This window comes from Abramis brama, assembly GCF_963993115.1.
Source record: "Abramis brama genome assembly, chromosome: 7".
NCBI classification, from domain to species: domain Eukaryota; kingdom Metazoa; phylum Chordata; class Actinopteri; order Cypriniformes; family Leuciscidae; genus Abramis; species Abramis brama.
In genome coordinates, this window is record NC_139969.1 from 6,352,954 (window position 1) to 6,367,925 (window position 14,972).

The window sequence follows — 14,972 nt, forward strand, 5'->3', positions numbered from 1 at the left end:
CATGGTTCCGATAAAGCATACAAATTTACATTTCGATTGATCAAAGTTTGTCCAAGACACAGCCTCTGAACCAATTTTGCACCAACCTCGTTTAGGGCATCGCAACTTTTGAACAAAGATTGGTGTTAACACTTTAGTTTAGGGTCCAATTCTCACTTCGAACTAGTTGCTTATTAGCATGCATATTACTAGGATATTGGCTGTTTATTAGTACTTATAAAGCACATATTAATGCCTTATTCTACATGACCTTATTCTACATCCCTTATTCCTACCCAATACCTAAACTTAACAACTACCTTATTAACTATTAATAAGCAGTATTTAAGAGTTTATTGAGGCAATGGTCGTAGTTAATAGTTAGTTAATAGTGAGAATTGGATCCTAAACTAAAGTGTGACCAAATCGGTTTAGCTATTTCTGTGCAGCTCGGTCCAAAGTTCATCTGAGCCAATTTCCGTAAGAATTGGGCAAAATTTGAAGGAGGAGTAGGAAAAATATGAAATACTGTACTTTTCAAAATGGCCACTACTGTAAGAGGCGGAGTTTAAGTTGGCAAGGCTGTGCGTTACAGTGATTTGTACCATTATTTACCTGAGGTAAAAAAAACACTGTAATGGACAGCCTCTCGTGGCTTATTGTGTAATTATTTATTCTCATGGAGGGAATAAAACAAATAAAAACAATAGCAGCCACAAGCCACAATACACAAATTAATAATTGTATATTTCAGAAAATGTAGGCACAAAAGAATGAAAACGTTTCCATTTCAAGACATTTTCTCCTCAAACATCCAACTTCTCAATCTTGACCACTTTCCTTTCTCAACGGCTGTCCTGGAATTTGCTCTTTCCTATTTTAAAAAATGACCACATCTAGCAGAGCAGATATAACACCAACAACATTCCACTGGAAGTTGATGACGAAGCTCATTTTTATTCTAATCATACGAACACAATGAGAGGTAATCTACTGAAAACGGCCCTCATCATCTGCCTGATGGACTGCAGTATATCATACTGAACGCACACTTACCCGTGGAGCCTGGAAGACTAGTGAGAGCTCTTACAGTGTGTTGCGAGCTCTCGGGAGCGACACAAAGAGCTGATAGAACAACATTTGGGCTGGTTTTATGATGTACTTGACTGTTTATCCATTTAGCTCAGAACAGACCAATTCATTCCCTTTCATAAACCCACAAACTCAGATTATCGGCTGGTTGTTGTACAGTATCTTCTGCCATATCTCTCTGTCTCTTTGTCTCTCTCTATCCCTTTATTTTGGGTCTACAGTACAGCAAATATCTATTCTCTATTGGGAGTTATTTTAAGCGGGGGAAAAATTGTGTTGTTTCAGTAGGCATGCAGTGCCAAAGCAGCGTGTTCAAGTCAATGTGGAATTCAACGTCAAATCTTTTGTTTTTCGCTTGTTCCAGTGATCATTTATTCAGAGGTATTTCCAGGCATGCTGTGGAACTGTATAACCGCTCTGTGATACGACAAGGATACATTTTACATCTACTGTATGTTTCAATCACACGTGGAGTTCTTAAAGTATTAGATACTCATTTTAGATTTTTGAATTGATATGCCACCATTTGCTCGGAGGGCTTTCAGTTTCCACAGAGATATAAAATATCACACAAAGTGTACACACCTCTAGTGAGAGTGTTTCATCTCTCACCTCTCTTGCAATTCAGCCTGTGGTCGTGGTCATGGTATCAGATGGTAATACCATGGTACTTTGTGAGATAATTATCATAAACAAATTCTGGTGGTCATTAACCTGCCTGTCAGCAAATGAGAGTTAGAACAAAGACTTTGGTTGCTCTATATATTACAGTATGCACACTTACTGTATGTGTCCTTCCCTACAGTGTACTTACCTGTACTTGGTAATATAAGCTAACTACATGGGTTAAGGTTAGGTTTAGAGGTAGGTTCAGGGTTAGCACCTAGTTATTGTAATTACTATAATACGTACATAGTATGTACACAAGGAACAGGGCTGTAAAATAAAGTGCTACCAAGACTTTATACATAGAAAGACGGTACACTCATATTACTTGGTTGAATGGGAGAAAGTGCACATTTCTCTAGATGTATACAGACACACAAAAAGGTTGTTTCTAGCACTTCAATTTCTCTGACTCGCGCTCTCTTTGCACATTTTGACAGATGTCACAACTGCTACTGTATTCTACAGCACAATGTAATCTGGCCATTTCCAACCCCCTGGAAAGCAGATCAGTGTTTTGCCCATTGTTAAAATGTGTTTATGGCGATTATTAACATCCCTGCTAACTGAATTTTTGACAGCCTTTTTCCTGAGACAATCAAACTCTCACAACTCTTCGCTTTGTCTTTCTTCTGCAGAAAAAAAAGCCCTTTTAGGCAGACTATCAAAAGAACAAAACCCAAATTGCCTTGAAATTGGATTCATTCGTGCTGCTCGGGTTCAAAACAGACTAATAAGAAGCTAAATCACAGAGGAACGAGCGTACGTGCGCGTGTAGAACCGTTTTCCATTTCCCTTCAATTTAGTTTTGTTTCCTAATCTTTACACATTTACGGTGCGAATGTCACAAAAACATGTCCAGATCATATTTCACCACCACCAAAAGAAATAACATTTTGCTTAAAGGAAAACAAGCCTATTTTAGGACATTCTTTTAATTACAGTTAAGAACTTTCACCCTCGTTACCATAATGAAAAAATCTCATTCTCATAACCGTATAATTACTGAGAATTTTGGTGGAATTTTTTTGTGCTTAAATGTCATGTCAAATAAAATAATAAAATAAAGTACAATAAACAAAAATAAATAAATGCAAATGAATGAATAATAAATAAATAAAAACAAAAATACAAATAAATAATAATAATTAAGAAATAAAAAATGTATGGCCCAGGCATGTTCTTGAGAAATTCACCTTTACAGTGCTTTACAAATAACCGGAAACATCTTGGAAAGGAAACTGATAAGACAATAAATGGTGCCAATATGATTTGAGGAAATAACCTTCTCAAAGGTTTTTGTCCTTATTTGCATCAGGGCTGTTGAATCACATTACTGTCTCATCTGCATTCATCATTCACACACACAGATCGTTCCACTATACTGCAAATGATCCCACCATACCCTTTAATATTCATCCTGTATGATGAGTGTGTGTACCTGTTTGAGGGTGTTGAAAAGACCCCCAGTATGACGTCTCTGCCCTGCATGCGTATGATGGGGCTGGTGGACTGCAGCAGGTTGAAGTAGAAGTGCGAGTCTCCAGGGATTGAGCAGTTCAGACGCGCTTTCAGAAACGACGTCCACTGGCGCTCTAACACACGCTGAGAGCCGCCCAAATCACCTTTACACACACGTGCCACGCGAGACACCATCACCTAACGCATACACAAACACATTCAAAAATAAAACAGATCAGTTTTTACTCCACACAACCTCGATTCAGTGCCAGAATCAAAGTGACTATTCACTGGAGAACTGCTTTTCAACCTAACACTTCAATCTTGAGAATTTAGTCTTTTGACAATAGTGTAAAAACTTTAAAGGGGCCATTTTCTGCACTATTGTAGCATTTTTCTTCTCCCCCAGAATTCCACTCATATGTCAGTAAAGGCGTCTTGTGCCAAAAGCAGTCAAAATTTAGTTTTACTCAATCATTTTCCAAGCTCTCTCTGACACTTTGCAACTGGACCTTTAACTACACTGTACCTTTAATATGTAAATAACCTAGGTTATGATTGGCTGAGCTCTGAGTACAGGGCGGGGCACTATCAAGTTCCTGAATACTGCATTTGTCAGGATTCCATCACCATCTCCTTCCACTCATTCCCTCACTCCGCCCACTCAGTCATTCACACGCTCATTGTCACCTGATTACTAATCACCGTCACCTGTACCTCATCATCAGTTCACCCATATATACCTGCTACAAACATTCAGTCATTGTCTGATCTCGTCTATACATGACACAGACTATCTGCCATACTTACCTGTATACCTACCTTCGATCCCGATCTTCTCAGCCAGTCACCATTCCGTCTTCTAAGGAACTCCTTCATCATCATCTGCAAGAGAAAGAGAGAGAGAGACTTGGTTACACTTCAGTTAAGCTATCATCTGAAATTCAACTTACTGTTTACTCACCTGTTTCGCTGTACCGATCCATTCTGCAAATTAAAGCATTTAACTTACCATTCTGTCTGCTTCGTCTATGCCAAACCTGACAGAAGATCAGACCACCATGCAGAATCCTTCGGAATCCACAGCGAATTCACCTGTCAATCCGATCGCCATTCATCAACACACCTCTTCAGCTTCACTTCCTCAAGCGCCCATTGCTTCGTTCACTGCCTCAGCGTGTCCCATGGCCCGACCAGCGACATTCTGCGGTGAGGCGGAGGACTGCAGTGGGTTTCTACTTCAGGTATCTTTGTATTTCTCCATGCAAGAACATCAATTCATCAACGATTCAGCTCGTGTTGCTTTCATCATTTCACTTCTGTCTGGGCAAGCACTTCAGTGGGCACAGTCTCTGTGGAATTTGGAAGTCGTCAAATCCCTCTCCGCTTTCATACAACACTTCAAAGAAGTTTTCGGTCAAACAGCTGCCGATCTATCAGTACATGATCAACTCTACAATCTTCGTCAAGGCCAATCTTCTGTGAGTACTTTCTCTTTACGATTCCGCACTTTAGCGGCATCCAGTGGTTGGAATGAGGCAGCATTGATCACAGCTTTTCGTCATGGTTTGAACCCTAACATTCGTCAGTTGATGGTGGTTTACGACGACAGTCTGGGAATTGAGAAATTAATTCAAAAATTCATTCGAGTTTCGCAAAGACTATCAGCCTGTGATTCTTCGACTCCCACTGTATGTCCTCCGCCCACGGTTCCATCAGTCACTCCTCCAGCACCAGAGCCTATGGATCTCGGCTCCGCCCATCTTCCAGCTTCAGAGTGTCAACGACGAATTCTTCATAAACTCTGTCTCTCTTGTGCATCTGATAATCATCTTCTCAGCTCTTGCCCTGTTCGACCTCCATGCCCAGCGGTAAGCACAATTCAAGTCTCACCTAAAATTGAAGCTTTAAATCGCACCACTGCGAGGTCGAATTCGTCACTGTTCACCTACTCTGACGCTGCGTGTTGGTTGTCTTCATTCAGAGGAGATTTCTTTTATGGTGCTGGAGGAGTCCACCGCTGAGCTCATCCTGGGATGCCCCTGGTTAGTTCAACATCAGCCGACGCTCCACTGGAAATCTGGTGAAGTATTACGTTGGGGTGAGTCCTGCCATTTGTCCTGTCTATCATCCATCAAGAAAATCCCTTCATCATCGACGCCTCAGAAGAGGTCCAAAGTTCCTGTTTGTTCCACCTCGGTTGAGAGCCCTGAAGTAGAGCATCAAGTAGAGATTCCAGTGGAGTACCAGGCGTACCAGGATGTGTTCAGCAAGAAACTGGCTACTAAACTACCACCTCATCGGCCATGGGACTGCGCAATCGACTTGCTACCTGGAGCCACTCTACCTAAAGGTCTTATCTATCCACTGTCCATCCCGGAGCAGAAGGCCATGGAGGAGTATGTGGAGGAGGCTTTACAACAACAGTTCATCCGCACATCGACCTCCCCTGCCGCTTCAAGTTTCTTCTTTGTGGGTAAGAAGGACGGAGGCTTGAGGCCCTGCATCGATTATCGTCATCTCAACTCTCAAACCGTCAAATACAGTTATCCCCTTCCTCTGGTCCCAGCTGCCTTGGAGCAGGTGTGTGGGGCTCGCATATTTTCGAAACTGGACCTTCGGAGTGCATACAACTTGATCCGTATACGGCATGGAGATGAGTGGAAGACAGCGTTCGTCACCCCAACTGGCCATTACCCACATCTGTCAAAGAACTTCAAAGATTCTTCGGTTTTGCAAACTTCTACAGAAGATTCATCAAGAACTACAGTCTCATCAGTGCTCCTCTCACATCTTCATTAAAGAATCGACCCAAGTCTCTGTCCTTGAATCCCACAGCTATCCAAGCCTTCCATCACCTCAAAGAAGTCTTCACGACAGCACCAATCCTCATCCATCCCAATCCAGAACTTCCTTTCATCGTTGAGGTCGATGCATCTTCCACTGGGGTTGGAGCGGTGCTGTCACAGCGGCAGGGTGAGCCTCCCAGACTCCATCCATGTGCCTTCTCCAAAAAGCTGTCCCCGGCGGAGCAAAACTACGACATCGGCAACCGGGAACTGCTAGCCATAAAACTGGCTTTAGAAGAATGGAGACATTGGCTGGAGGGAGCAAATCACCAGTTCGAAGTAATTACAGACCATCGCAACTTGGAATATCTTCGTGAGGCAAGAAGATTGAATCCTCGCCAGGGCCGCTGGGCACTCTTCTTCACTCGATTCAACTTTGTTGTTACCGTCCAGGAAGTAAGAATTGCAAGGCAGACGCTCTTTCCAGACTCCATCATTCATCTTCAGAGGACCTCAGTACTGAAACCATCCTCCCTCCAGCCTTAATCCTCAGTCCCATTCTCTGGGACATCGACCAGCAAATCTCTCAGGAAAATTCTCGCCATCCTGCTCCGCCGGGAGGTCCAGAAGGGCGTACTTTCGTACCTCAACATCTTCGTACTCCCCTTCTGGACTCTGCTCACACAGTTCTGGGCTCTGGACATCCAGGTAGCAAGCGTACCCTCTCGCTCCTCAGTCAGCGGTACTGGTGGCCGTCCATCTCTGAAGATGTCTCCAGGTTCGTCCGTGGCTGCTCAGTCTGCGCCATCACCAACACTCCCAGGAAACTACCTGAGGGTAAACTTGTGCCACTACCTATACCCAGACGCCCTTGGTCACACATCGGAGTGGACTTCATGACTGACCTTCCTAGATCCGGTGGATTTACCTGTGTGCTCGTCGTTGTGGATAGATTTTCCAAAGGCTGCAAGCTGATACCTTTACCTGGTTTACCCACGGCTTTAGAAACAGCTGAAGCATTGTTTCATCATGTATTCAGAAATTTCGGCATTCCAGAAGACATCGTTTCGGACAGGGGACCCCAATTCATCTCCCGGGTGTGGCACGCCTTCAAGCTCCTCGGGGTCACTGTCAGCCTCTCTTCAGGATATTATCCGCAGACCAACGGCCAGACTGAGCGGAAGATTCAGGAGATAGGACGTTATCTGTGAACTTATTGCCACCAGTACCAAGACAGCTGGAACCGATACCTCCCCTGGGCGGAATACGCTCAGAATTCCCTCACTCAGCGTACCACCGGGCTCACCCCCTTTCAGTGCTTCCTCGGATATCAGCCACCTCTCTTCCCTTGGTCGGGTGAGCCCTCGGAGGTTCCAGCTGTCGACTTTTGATTCCATCAGAGCGAGGGGGTATGGGACTCAGCTCATGTGGATCTACAACAGGCAGTGCGGAGGCACAAGGATCAAGTGGATCGTCTACGAGCCGATACACCCCAATACCAACCTGGTCAGAAGGTGTGGTTATCGACGAGGGACATTCGCCTCCGCCTGCCTTGCCGTAAGCTGAGTCCTCGATTCATTGGACCTTTCACTATCCAGTTGAACGAAGTAACCTACAGACTCAACCTTCCACCTCAGTACAAGATCTCTCCTTCCTTCCATGTCTCTCTCCTCAAACCCTTCACTGACCCAGTCTCTTCTGTTCCCTCAGATTCCACCTCGGATGACGTGCCTCCTCCTCCCGTTCCTGTGGAAGAAGAGGCCATCTACAGAGTTCGATCCATCATGGACTCCTGGCGGCGAGGTCCCCGTCTGGAGTATCTGGTGGACTGGGAGGACTACGGTCCAGAGGAGCGTTCCTGGGTGCTCCGTGATGATATCCTAGATCCAGCCTTACTCTCCCAGTTCCATTCTGACCATCCTGACCGCCCAGCTCCCAGGGGTCGTGGTCGACCTCGCCGCCGGCAACATCTCTCTTCTTCCCAGCCGTCAAGAGCCGCCTCAGGAGGGGGGGGGTACTGTCAGGATTCCATCACCATCTCCTTCCACTCATTCCCTCACTCCGCCCACTCAGTCATTCACACGCTCATTGTCACCTGATTACTAATCACCGTCACCTGGACCTCATCATCAGTTCACCCATATATACCTGCTACAAACATTCAGTCATTGTCTGATCTCGTCTATACATGACACAGACTCTCTGCCATACTTACCTGTATACCTACCTTCGATCCCGATCTTCTCAGCCAGTCACCATTCCGTCTTCTAAGGAACTCCATCATCATCTGCAAGAGAAAGAGAGGGAGACTTGGTTACACTTCAGTTAAGCTATCATCTGAAATTCAACTTACTGTTTACTCACCTGTTTCGCTGTACCGATCCATTCTGCAAATTAAAGCATTTAACTTACCATTCTGTCTGCTTCGTCTATGCCAAACCTGACAGCATTGGCTTTTCATGGGCAGTCATATGTTAATTTGCATGTTATGACCTTATAACCTTGATTAATTAAGCATTATTAATAATTAATCAGCTTAGTTTCAATAAATGGTAAGGGTGGACTGGGGATTGAGGGGGGGTTAGTTAATGTTAATTTCAACATTTACTAATACATTATTAAAATCAGAATTTGTATCTGGTAATATTGTTCAATGAACCTGAGCTAACATGAACTAACAATTAATAGTTTTTAACTATTAAAAACTATTAATATTAATTAATATTTTTATTAGCTAATGTTAACAAAGATTGTAAATACAGTGAGGAAAATAAGTATTTGAACACCCTGCTATTTTGCAAGTTCTCCCACTTGGAAATCATGGAGGGGTTTGAAATTGTCATCGTAGGTGCATGTCCACTGTGAGAGACATAATCTAAAAAAAAAAAATCCAGAAATCACAATATATGATTTGTTAACTATTTGTATGATACAGCTGCAAATAAGTATTTGAACACCTGTCTATCAGCTAGAATTCTGACCCTCAAAGACCTGTTAGTCTGCCTTTAAAATGTCCACCTCCACTCCATTTATTATCCTAAATTAGATGCACCTGTTTGAGGTCGTTAGCTGCATAAAGACACCTGTCCACCCCATACAATCAGTAAGAATCCAACTACTAACATGGCCAAGACCAAAGAGCTGTCCAAAGACACTAGAGACAAAATTGTACACCTCCACAAGGCTGGAAAGGGCTACGGGGAAATTGCCAAGCAGCTTGGTGAAAAAAGGTCCACTGTTGGAGCAATCATTAGAATTGCATTGAAGATGGGTCGAGGCTGGGTCTTCCAACATGACAATGACCCGAAGCACACAGCCAGGATAACCAAGGAGTGGCTCTGTAAGAAGCATATCAAGGTTCTGGCGTGGCCTAGCCAGTCTCCAGACCTAAACCCAATAGAGAATCTTTGGAGGGAGCTCAAACTCCGTGTTTCTCAGCGACAGCCCAGAAACCTGACTGATCTAGAGAAGATCTGTGTGGAGGAGTGGGCCAAAATCCCTCCTGCAGTGTGTGCAAACCTTGTGAAAAACTACAGGAAACGTTTGACCTCTGTAATTGCAAACAAAGGCTACTGTACCAAATATTAACATTGATTTTCTCAGGTGTTCAAATACTTATTTGCAGCTGTATCATACAAATAAATAGTTAAAAAATCATACATTGTGATTTCTGGATTTTTTTTTTAGATTATGTCTCTCACAGTGGACATGCACCTACGGTGACAATTTCAGACCCCTCCATGATTTCTAAGTGGGAGAACTTGCAAAATAGCAGGGTGTTCAAATACTTATTTTCCTCACTGTAATTGTTTGTTCATTACTAGTTCATAGTAGTAAATGCATTAACTAACCTTAACTAATGGGACCTTATTGGAAAGTGTAAGCTCACTGAATTCTGCACTCCCGTTATAATAAGGAAAACCTGTCTTAATTGTACAATGAATCTCTTATTTACATCGTGTTTACACTTTGTTGGTTATAATGAAAGGATTCGCATTGAACCAAACAAAACCTTGTGTGTTTTCAGGGGTGTTATGTGGATTCTGACTAACTTACTCACTAGCACCTCTGATAGGCCATGATTTTCCTACAATGATCAACGCTTGTAAAAACACGCTGTAAATATAAACCTTTGATGCTCAGAGAGTGCTCAAACAAACACGAACGAGGGTGTTTAAAATCAGCGTCTATCAGCAGGCACTGAATATGCCCAATACTCTGTACTACCGGTACTGTACACACATACTACCGTTTTAGTGCCGACCGGTACCGGTAGCACCGGGACATTTGACAACCCTATTTACATTGTTACGAAAGATTTCCATTTTAAATAAATGATTAATCAAAGAATCCTGAAAAAAAATCATGGTTTAAAAATTAAGCAGCACAACAGCTTTCAACATTGATAATTATAAGACATTTTTCTTGAGCAGCAAATCAGCATATTAGAATGATTTCTGAAGGATCATGTGACACTGAAGACTGGAGTAATGATGCTGAAAATTTAATATATATTCAAAATATTTGACAATATTATACTGTATTAATACTGTATTTTTTGATCAAAGTAAGCTAACTTCTTTCAAAATCATTAAAAAAATCTCACCGACCCCAAACTTTTGAACAACATGCGTAAATGTCCAACTGTATATTTCTTTCTCACCTTCTCCAGGTAGTTGAACTCCATGGCCATCTCCCTGAAGAAGAAGTAGATATGAGGTCCCCATTCCACGGCACTCACAAAATAAGGCTCTGCAAGACACACACAAACGCAGGCTTTCATTTAACAGTCTGAGGGTGTCCTATGGAGAAATTGAAGCTCAAATAAGTAAACACTCATCAGTCATTATAAAGACATTTAATCTGAACAAACAACATATGCACAGTCCCAGAGGGAGGCAGGGAGAGAAAGAGATATACAGCGAGAGAGTGAATGAGGCAGAGATAGTCTTCATAAAACATGCATGTCCTCTTAAATAAAGCAAAGAGAGTGAAGAGAGGACATTCGGAGGTCTTGGCCTCTCCTCTCTCTCTCTCTCTCCTTGAGCAGAATGCGTTTTATAAAGCAGACGCAGGTCTTTATGGCTCAAAACGGGATGTCGGTCTCACTCCCTGAATGATTCTTTTATAGATATATTCATCTCATAGCTCTCCAACATTCAAAGTTCAAACAGAGAGCTCAAAATTATACACGCATCCACCTATTCTCGCCTGAATGAGAAAGCACCGTGCAGTTTCCTGTTTTTACAAGGTCTCGCATATTTGTGAAAAACAAGCCAGGTAAAAAAAATAAATAAATAAAAAATAATTCCCATTTGGTTTTGTTAGCACTCTCTGTGTGTCTGGTGTGAAATCACACTCAAAATTCAGTGTTGTGAACTGCTTCCAGAAACTATTTTAAAACCCACAAAACAAAACCCCACTTCAAACCGACAGGTATTGCAGAGCGACAAAGAAGCAATCCTTTTTATTAAACAATTTCTGAAACAACTTCAAAGGAATAATCCAGGTTAAGTGCAGCTTCTGCTCCATTGACAGTTTATGTGAGCATTTGAACAGAAAAACAGTTTGACTTGCTGTATCACTAACATTTTTAAAAAAAATATAGTGTTAACACTGTCATGACCAACTAAACAAGTCAACCCAGTTACCAAGCAGCTCTTTATTCGTGTGAAGGTACCAGGAGGGGACATGTGGGACGTGATATAACTAAGAATGGGTCAAGATGGTCAACTAGTCATCTAGATGCCAATGTTCCTATTATAATGCATAACAGGTGTCTGGTTTTTGTAGATAGTTTTTTGTAATAAAAAGTTATTTAGCTTATTTCTTTGCTGATTATCTGTCAGTTGTCCTATTGAAAGGCCATATTTAATGTCCATATATCACAATGTTAAAATGCATCGTGTCTAGTTGGTAGACATGAAACAGCCTAATTATACAGAGTTTCTTTAAAACAGACTAGTGATTTTGAAAATATGTAGTATTGCACATCCACAAAACATTGTTGAAATGGAGCTGAGCTTTTATATCTCAACCAACAGGAATTGTACAGTACTTAAGTCCATGCAACTTAAAAAGGGACAATTTAGTCCAATTAGTCCAAGGGACATCCAATAAAATATTTTAATAAAATTACCGGTTCTTCTCAAATTATTTGAATTATTTTAGAAAGTTTTATTAAAAAAATAATAATAATAAATATAAAAAATAAAATTATAATTAATTGCATACATCAATATTTGCTGAGAAAAGGCCCCAAATAAAGATCATTTGAAAAATTACACTATCATTTATAGTACATTTTTAATCTTATGTTCACCAAGACTGGTTTTATTTCATTTAAAAAATATATATTATTACAATTATGGAAAAATAACTATTTTCTATTTTAATATATTTTAAAATGTACTTAAACTGAATTTTCAGCATTATTACAGTCTTCAGTGTCACATGATCCTTTTTTTTATTTTTATAATTCTTATAATTATCAATGATGAAAGCAGTTGTTCTGTGTGTGAAAGCCGTGATACATTTTTTCAAGGCTCTTTGATTAATAGAAATTTCAGAACAGCATTTATTTTATACAGATTTTTTCTTTCAAACATTAAACATGTCCTTACTGTCACTTTTGATCAGTGAGTTCAGGTTGAATAAAAAGTATTAATTACTTTAAAAGAAAAATATTACTGACCCCAAAACTTTTGAATGGGAGTGTTCTTTATTGTGGCAGATAAAAGCACTGAAAAGTTAGTGCATTAAGCATGATAAAACATAATTTCTGTTCTTTTTTAAAAAACTGAGGGGTGAATATATATATAGTTCAGTCAAAAAACTCCAGAGGGGCGCAGGCTGACAATCTGCAAGCAATCACATCACTACCACATGGCACGAGCTGATTGGCCACTGCTGATCCTGCAGCCAATGAGATTCCTTGCATTTAAATAGTCTGGTTCATTGTTTGCTGTAAGCTAGTCCTGTAGCGTATCAGAGTAACCCTCCAGCTCCACCTGCCTAGATCTGCTCTGGGATTTATGGATGTTCATTTATGCAGCAGTAGGAAATCTTACATGCTCACAGCAGCGTGTCTGTGTATCTATTGACAGTAGCATATCCATAATTGCTCTGCAGCAGCAGCAATACCAGCCATATTCAATAACATGCTAAAACTATTCAGAGGGTTGTCATCTTTTAACTAAGATTTTTTTTATATATATATACACACATATATATATATGAAACCTTACCTCTGAACCATTTGGAATCATGTTTGATCGTGCGCAGGGCCGGACTCTCTCCAAGACTGCGGTAAATGACAGCATCGATGGCCAGGAAGTCAGTAACTGTCCCTGTGAACAAGCTGCCCTCTGGGGTCAAAGGGCAAAGGTCAGTGGTCAATAACCAGAAGTGAGCATCGACATTGTGCCATGATGATATATGCGGCAAAGCGTTCGAAAAGTCCTTGAGCATTACGATGTTAGGAAAAGGTGGTTAAACACATTTATGGAGGCAAATTAAAACAGATATAAATGAGGCGATATTATATATTATTAGGTTGTGTATCTACTGGGTGTACGGCTGTCATTATCACAGATTAAAGGGTGATAAAAAAAATCAGTGCATTATGTGAATAATGTGAGGTTATAGGTTTGAGTCGTTACATGGCCAGAAATGTGTGCTGTTACCTGCAAACAGAGCCACATTAGCGTGTTTGGGATCATACGGACATCGGGCCATTCCGCTGATGGGCTCGCCGACCAATTCCAGAGTGTCTCTCTGAACAAACACACACACACTCTTTGTGAGGACGGGGTATGACACTCTCTGAGAGGATGATAGCTGTTATAAACCACACATATCTCCAAACACATTCACAAGTGCTGCTATCATTTCAACACGCTTCCAGCAACAGCGGAGAGTGTGAGTGAGCGTGTGCGTGTGTGAGAGAGATGGACCCTTCAAACGCAACTGTAGTGTGTGTCCATTTATCTCACAACTAAAACAAACCCAAAAAACTGTCTCCAGAAGAGTTTTCTCAATTTTATATTTAACAATAAATCAGTATGGCTTTCATTTCATTCGAAATATTCTGTAAAAACAAAGACTTTAAGGTTTAACTATAAAATGTGAGATGTGGCCTGAAAATTTCAACCCAAAAACCAAAGAAAAAAGAAAAGAAAATATATTGCATTAATTACCAAATGACTAACTGAATATTTGGTAACACTTTACAATAAGGTCCTATTAGTTAATTTTGGTTAAAACATTAACTAACAATTAACAATTCAATAGTTCAAAAAGTTCAATGTTAGCTGAGGTTCATTAAATAATATTAATAATCTTAAATAACATTAATGTTACCAAAAGTGGTGACCAAAGTCATTATCTCTCTAAAGAAAATAAATTATTTGGTCATTAATGTTTCATTTTCTTATTTTTTAACATTCGATTTTGACATATAATTCAGACATGTTCCTGACAGATTCAGCCACAAAACCACTCACACTTTCCATTCAACGCTTAAAATGAACATAATCTCCTCTAAACTCTTCACTGTAATTTTGTGCATCCATTTATTGAGTTTTAATAATTAAGTCAATTGCACTTCCATCAATGTTGATCCTCTTTCATTAGTGTTAATCCATGGGTCCTAATGAACTGATTATTTTTAATGATTCAGTGGAACTGATTCACAAAGCATTTTTAATGACTGGACTGTAAGAGAAAAAAACTAAGTAGGTGAGTGACATGTTGCAAACAATACAGAATATGTAAATTAACTTGTAAAGTCTTGCACTGCTGCGAAGTTGACTAGCAATGGGAATAACAAGAAATGTAATGGTACTGATTTATCAAAGATTCCATTAACAAATATTATTCTTTTAGTACTTAAAAAAGAACTGGTTCTATATACAGTGTATACACTATACCAACGCATTCTCATCCTAGGGCGTCATATACTGACGCTTTTGAAATTTCTTCAAT

The 14,972-nt window shown here is 40.6% G+C and overlaps 1 protein-coding gene across 1 annotated transcript in view; it reads right to left on the reverse strand.

The window, feature by feature from the left end:
- sema6ba (sema domain, transmembrane domain (TM), and cytoplasmic domain, (semaphorin) 6Ba) overlaps window positions 1-14,972 on the reverse strand; it is a 143,442-nt gene that overhangs the window by 23,869 nt on the left and 104,601 nt on the right. Inside the window, exons 7-10 of the mRNA XM_084119738.1 lie at window positions 13,673-13,763; window positions 13,235-13,354; window positions 10,651-10,739; window positions 3,179-3,396 (exon numbers count right to left, since the gene is read on the reverse strand). Of these exons, the coding sequence (XP_083975864.1) occupies window positions 3,179-3,396; window positions 10,651-10,739; window positions 13,235-13,354; window positions 13,673-13,763 (518 nt within the window). The remainder of the gene's footprint in view (window positions 1-3,178; window positions 3,397-10,650; window positions 10,740-13,234; window positions 13,355-13,672; window positions 13,764-14,972) is intronic.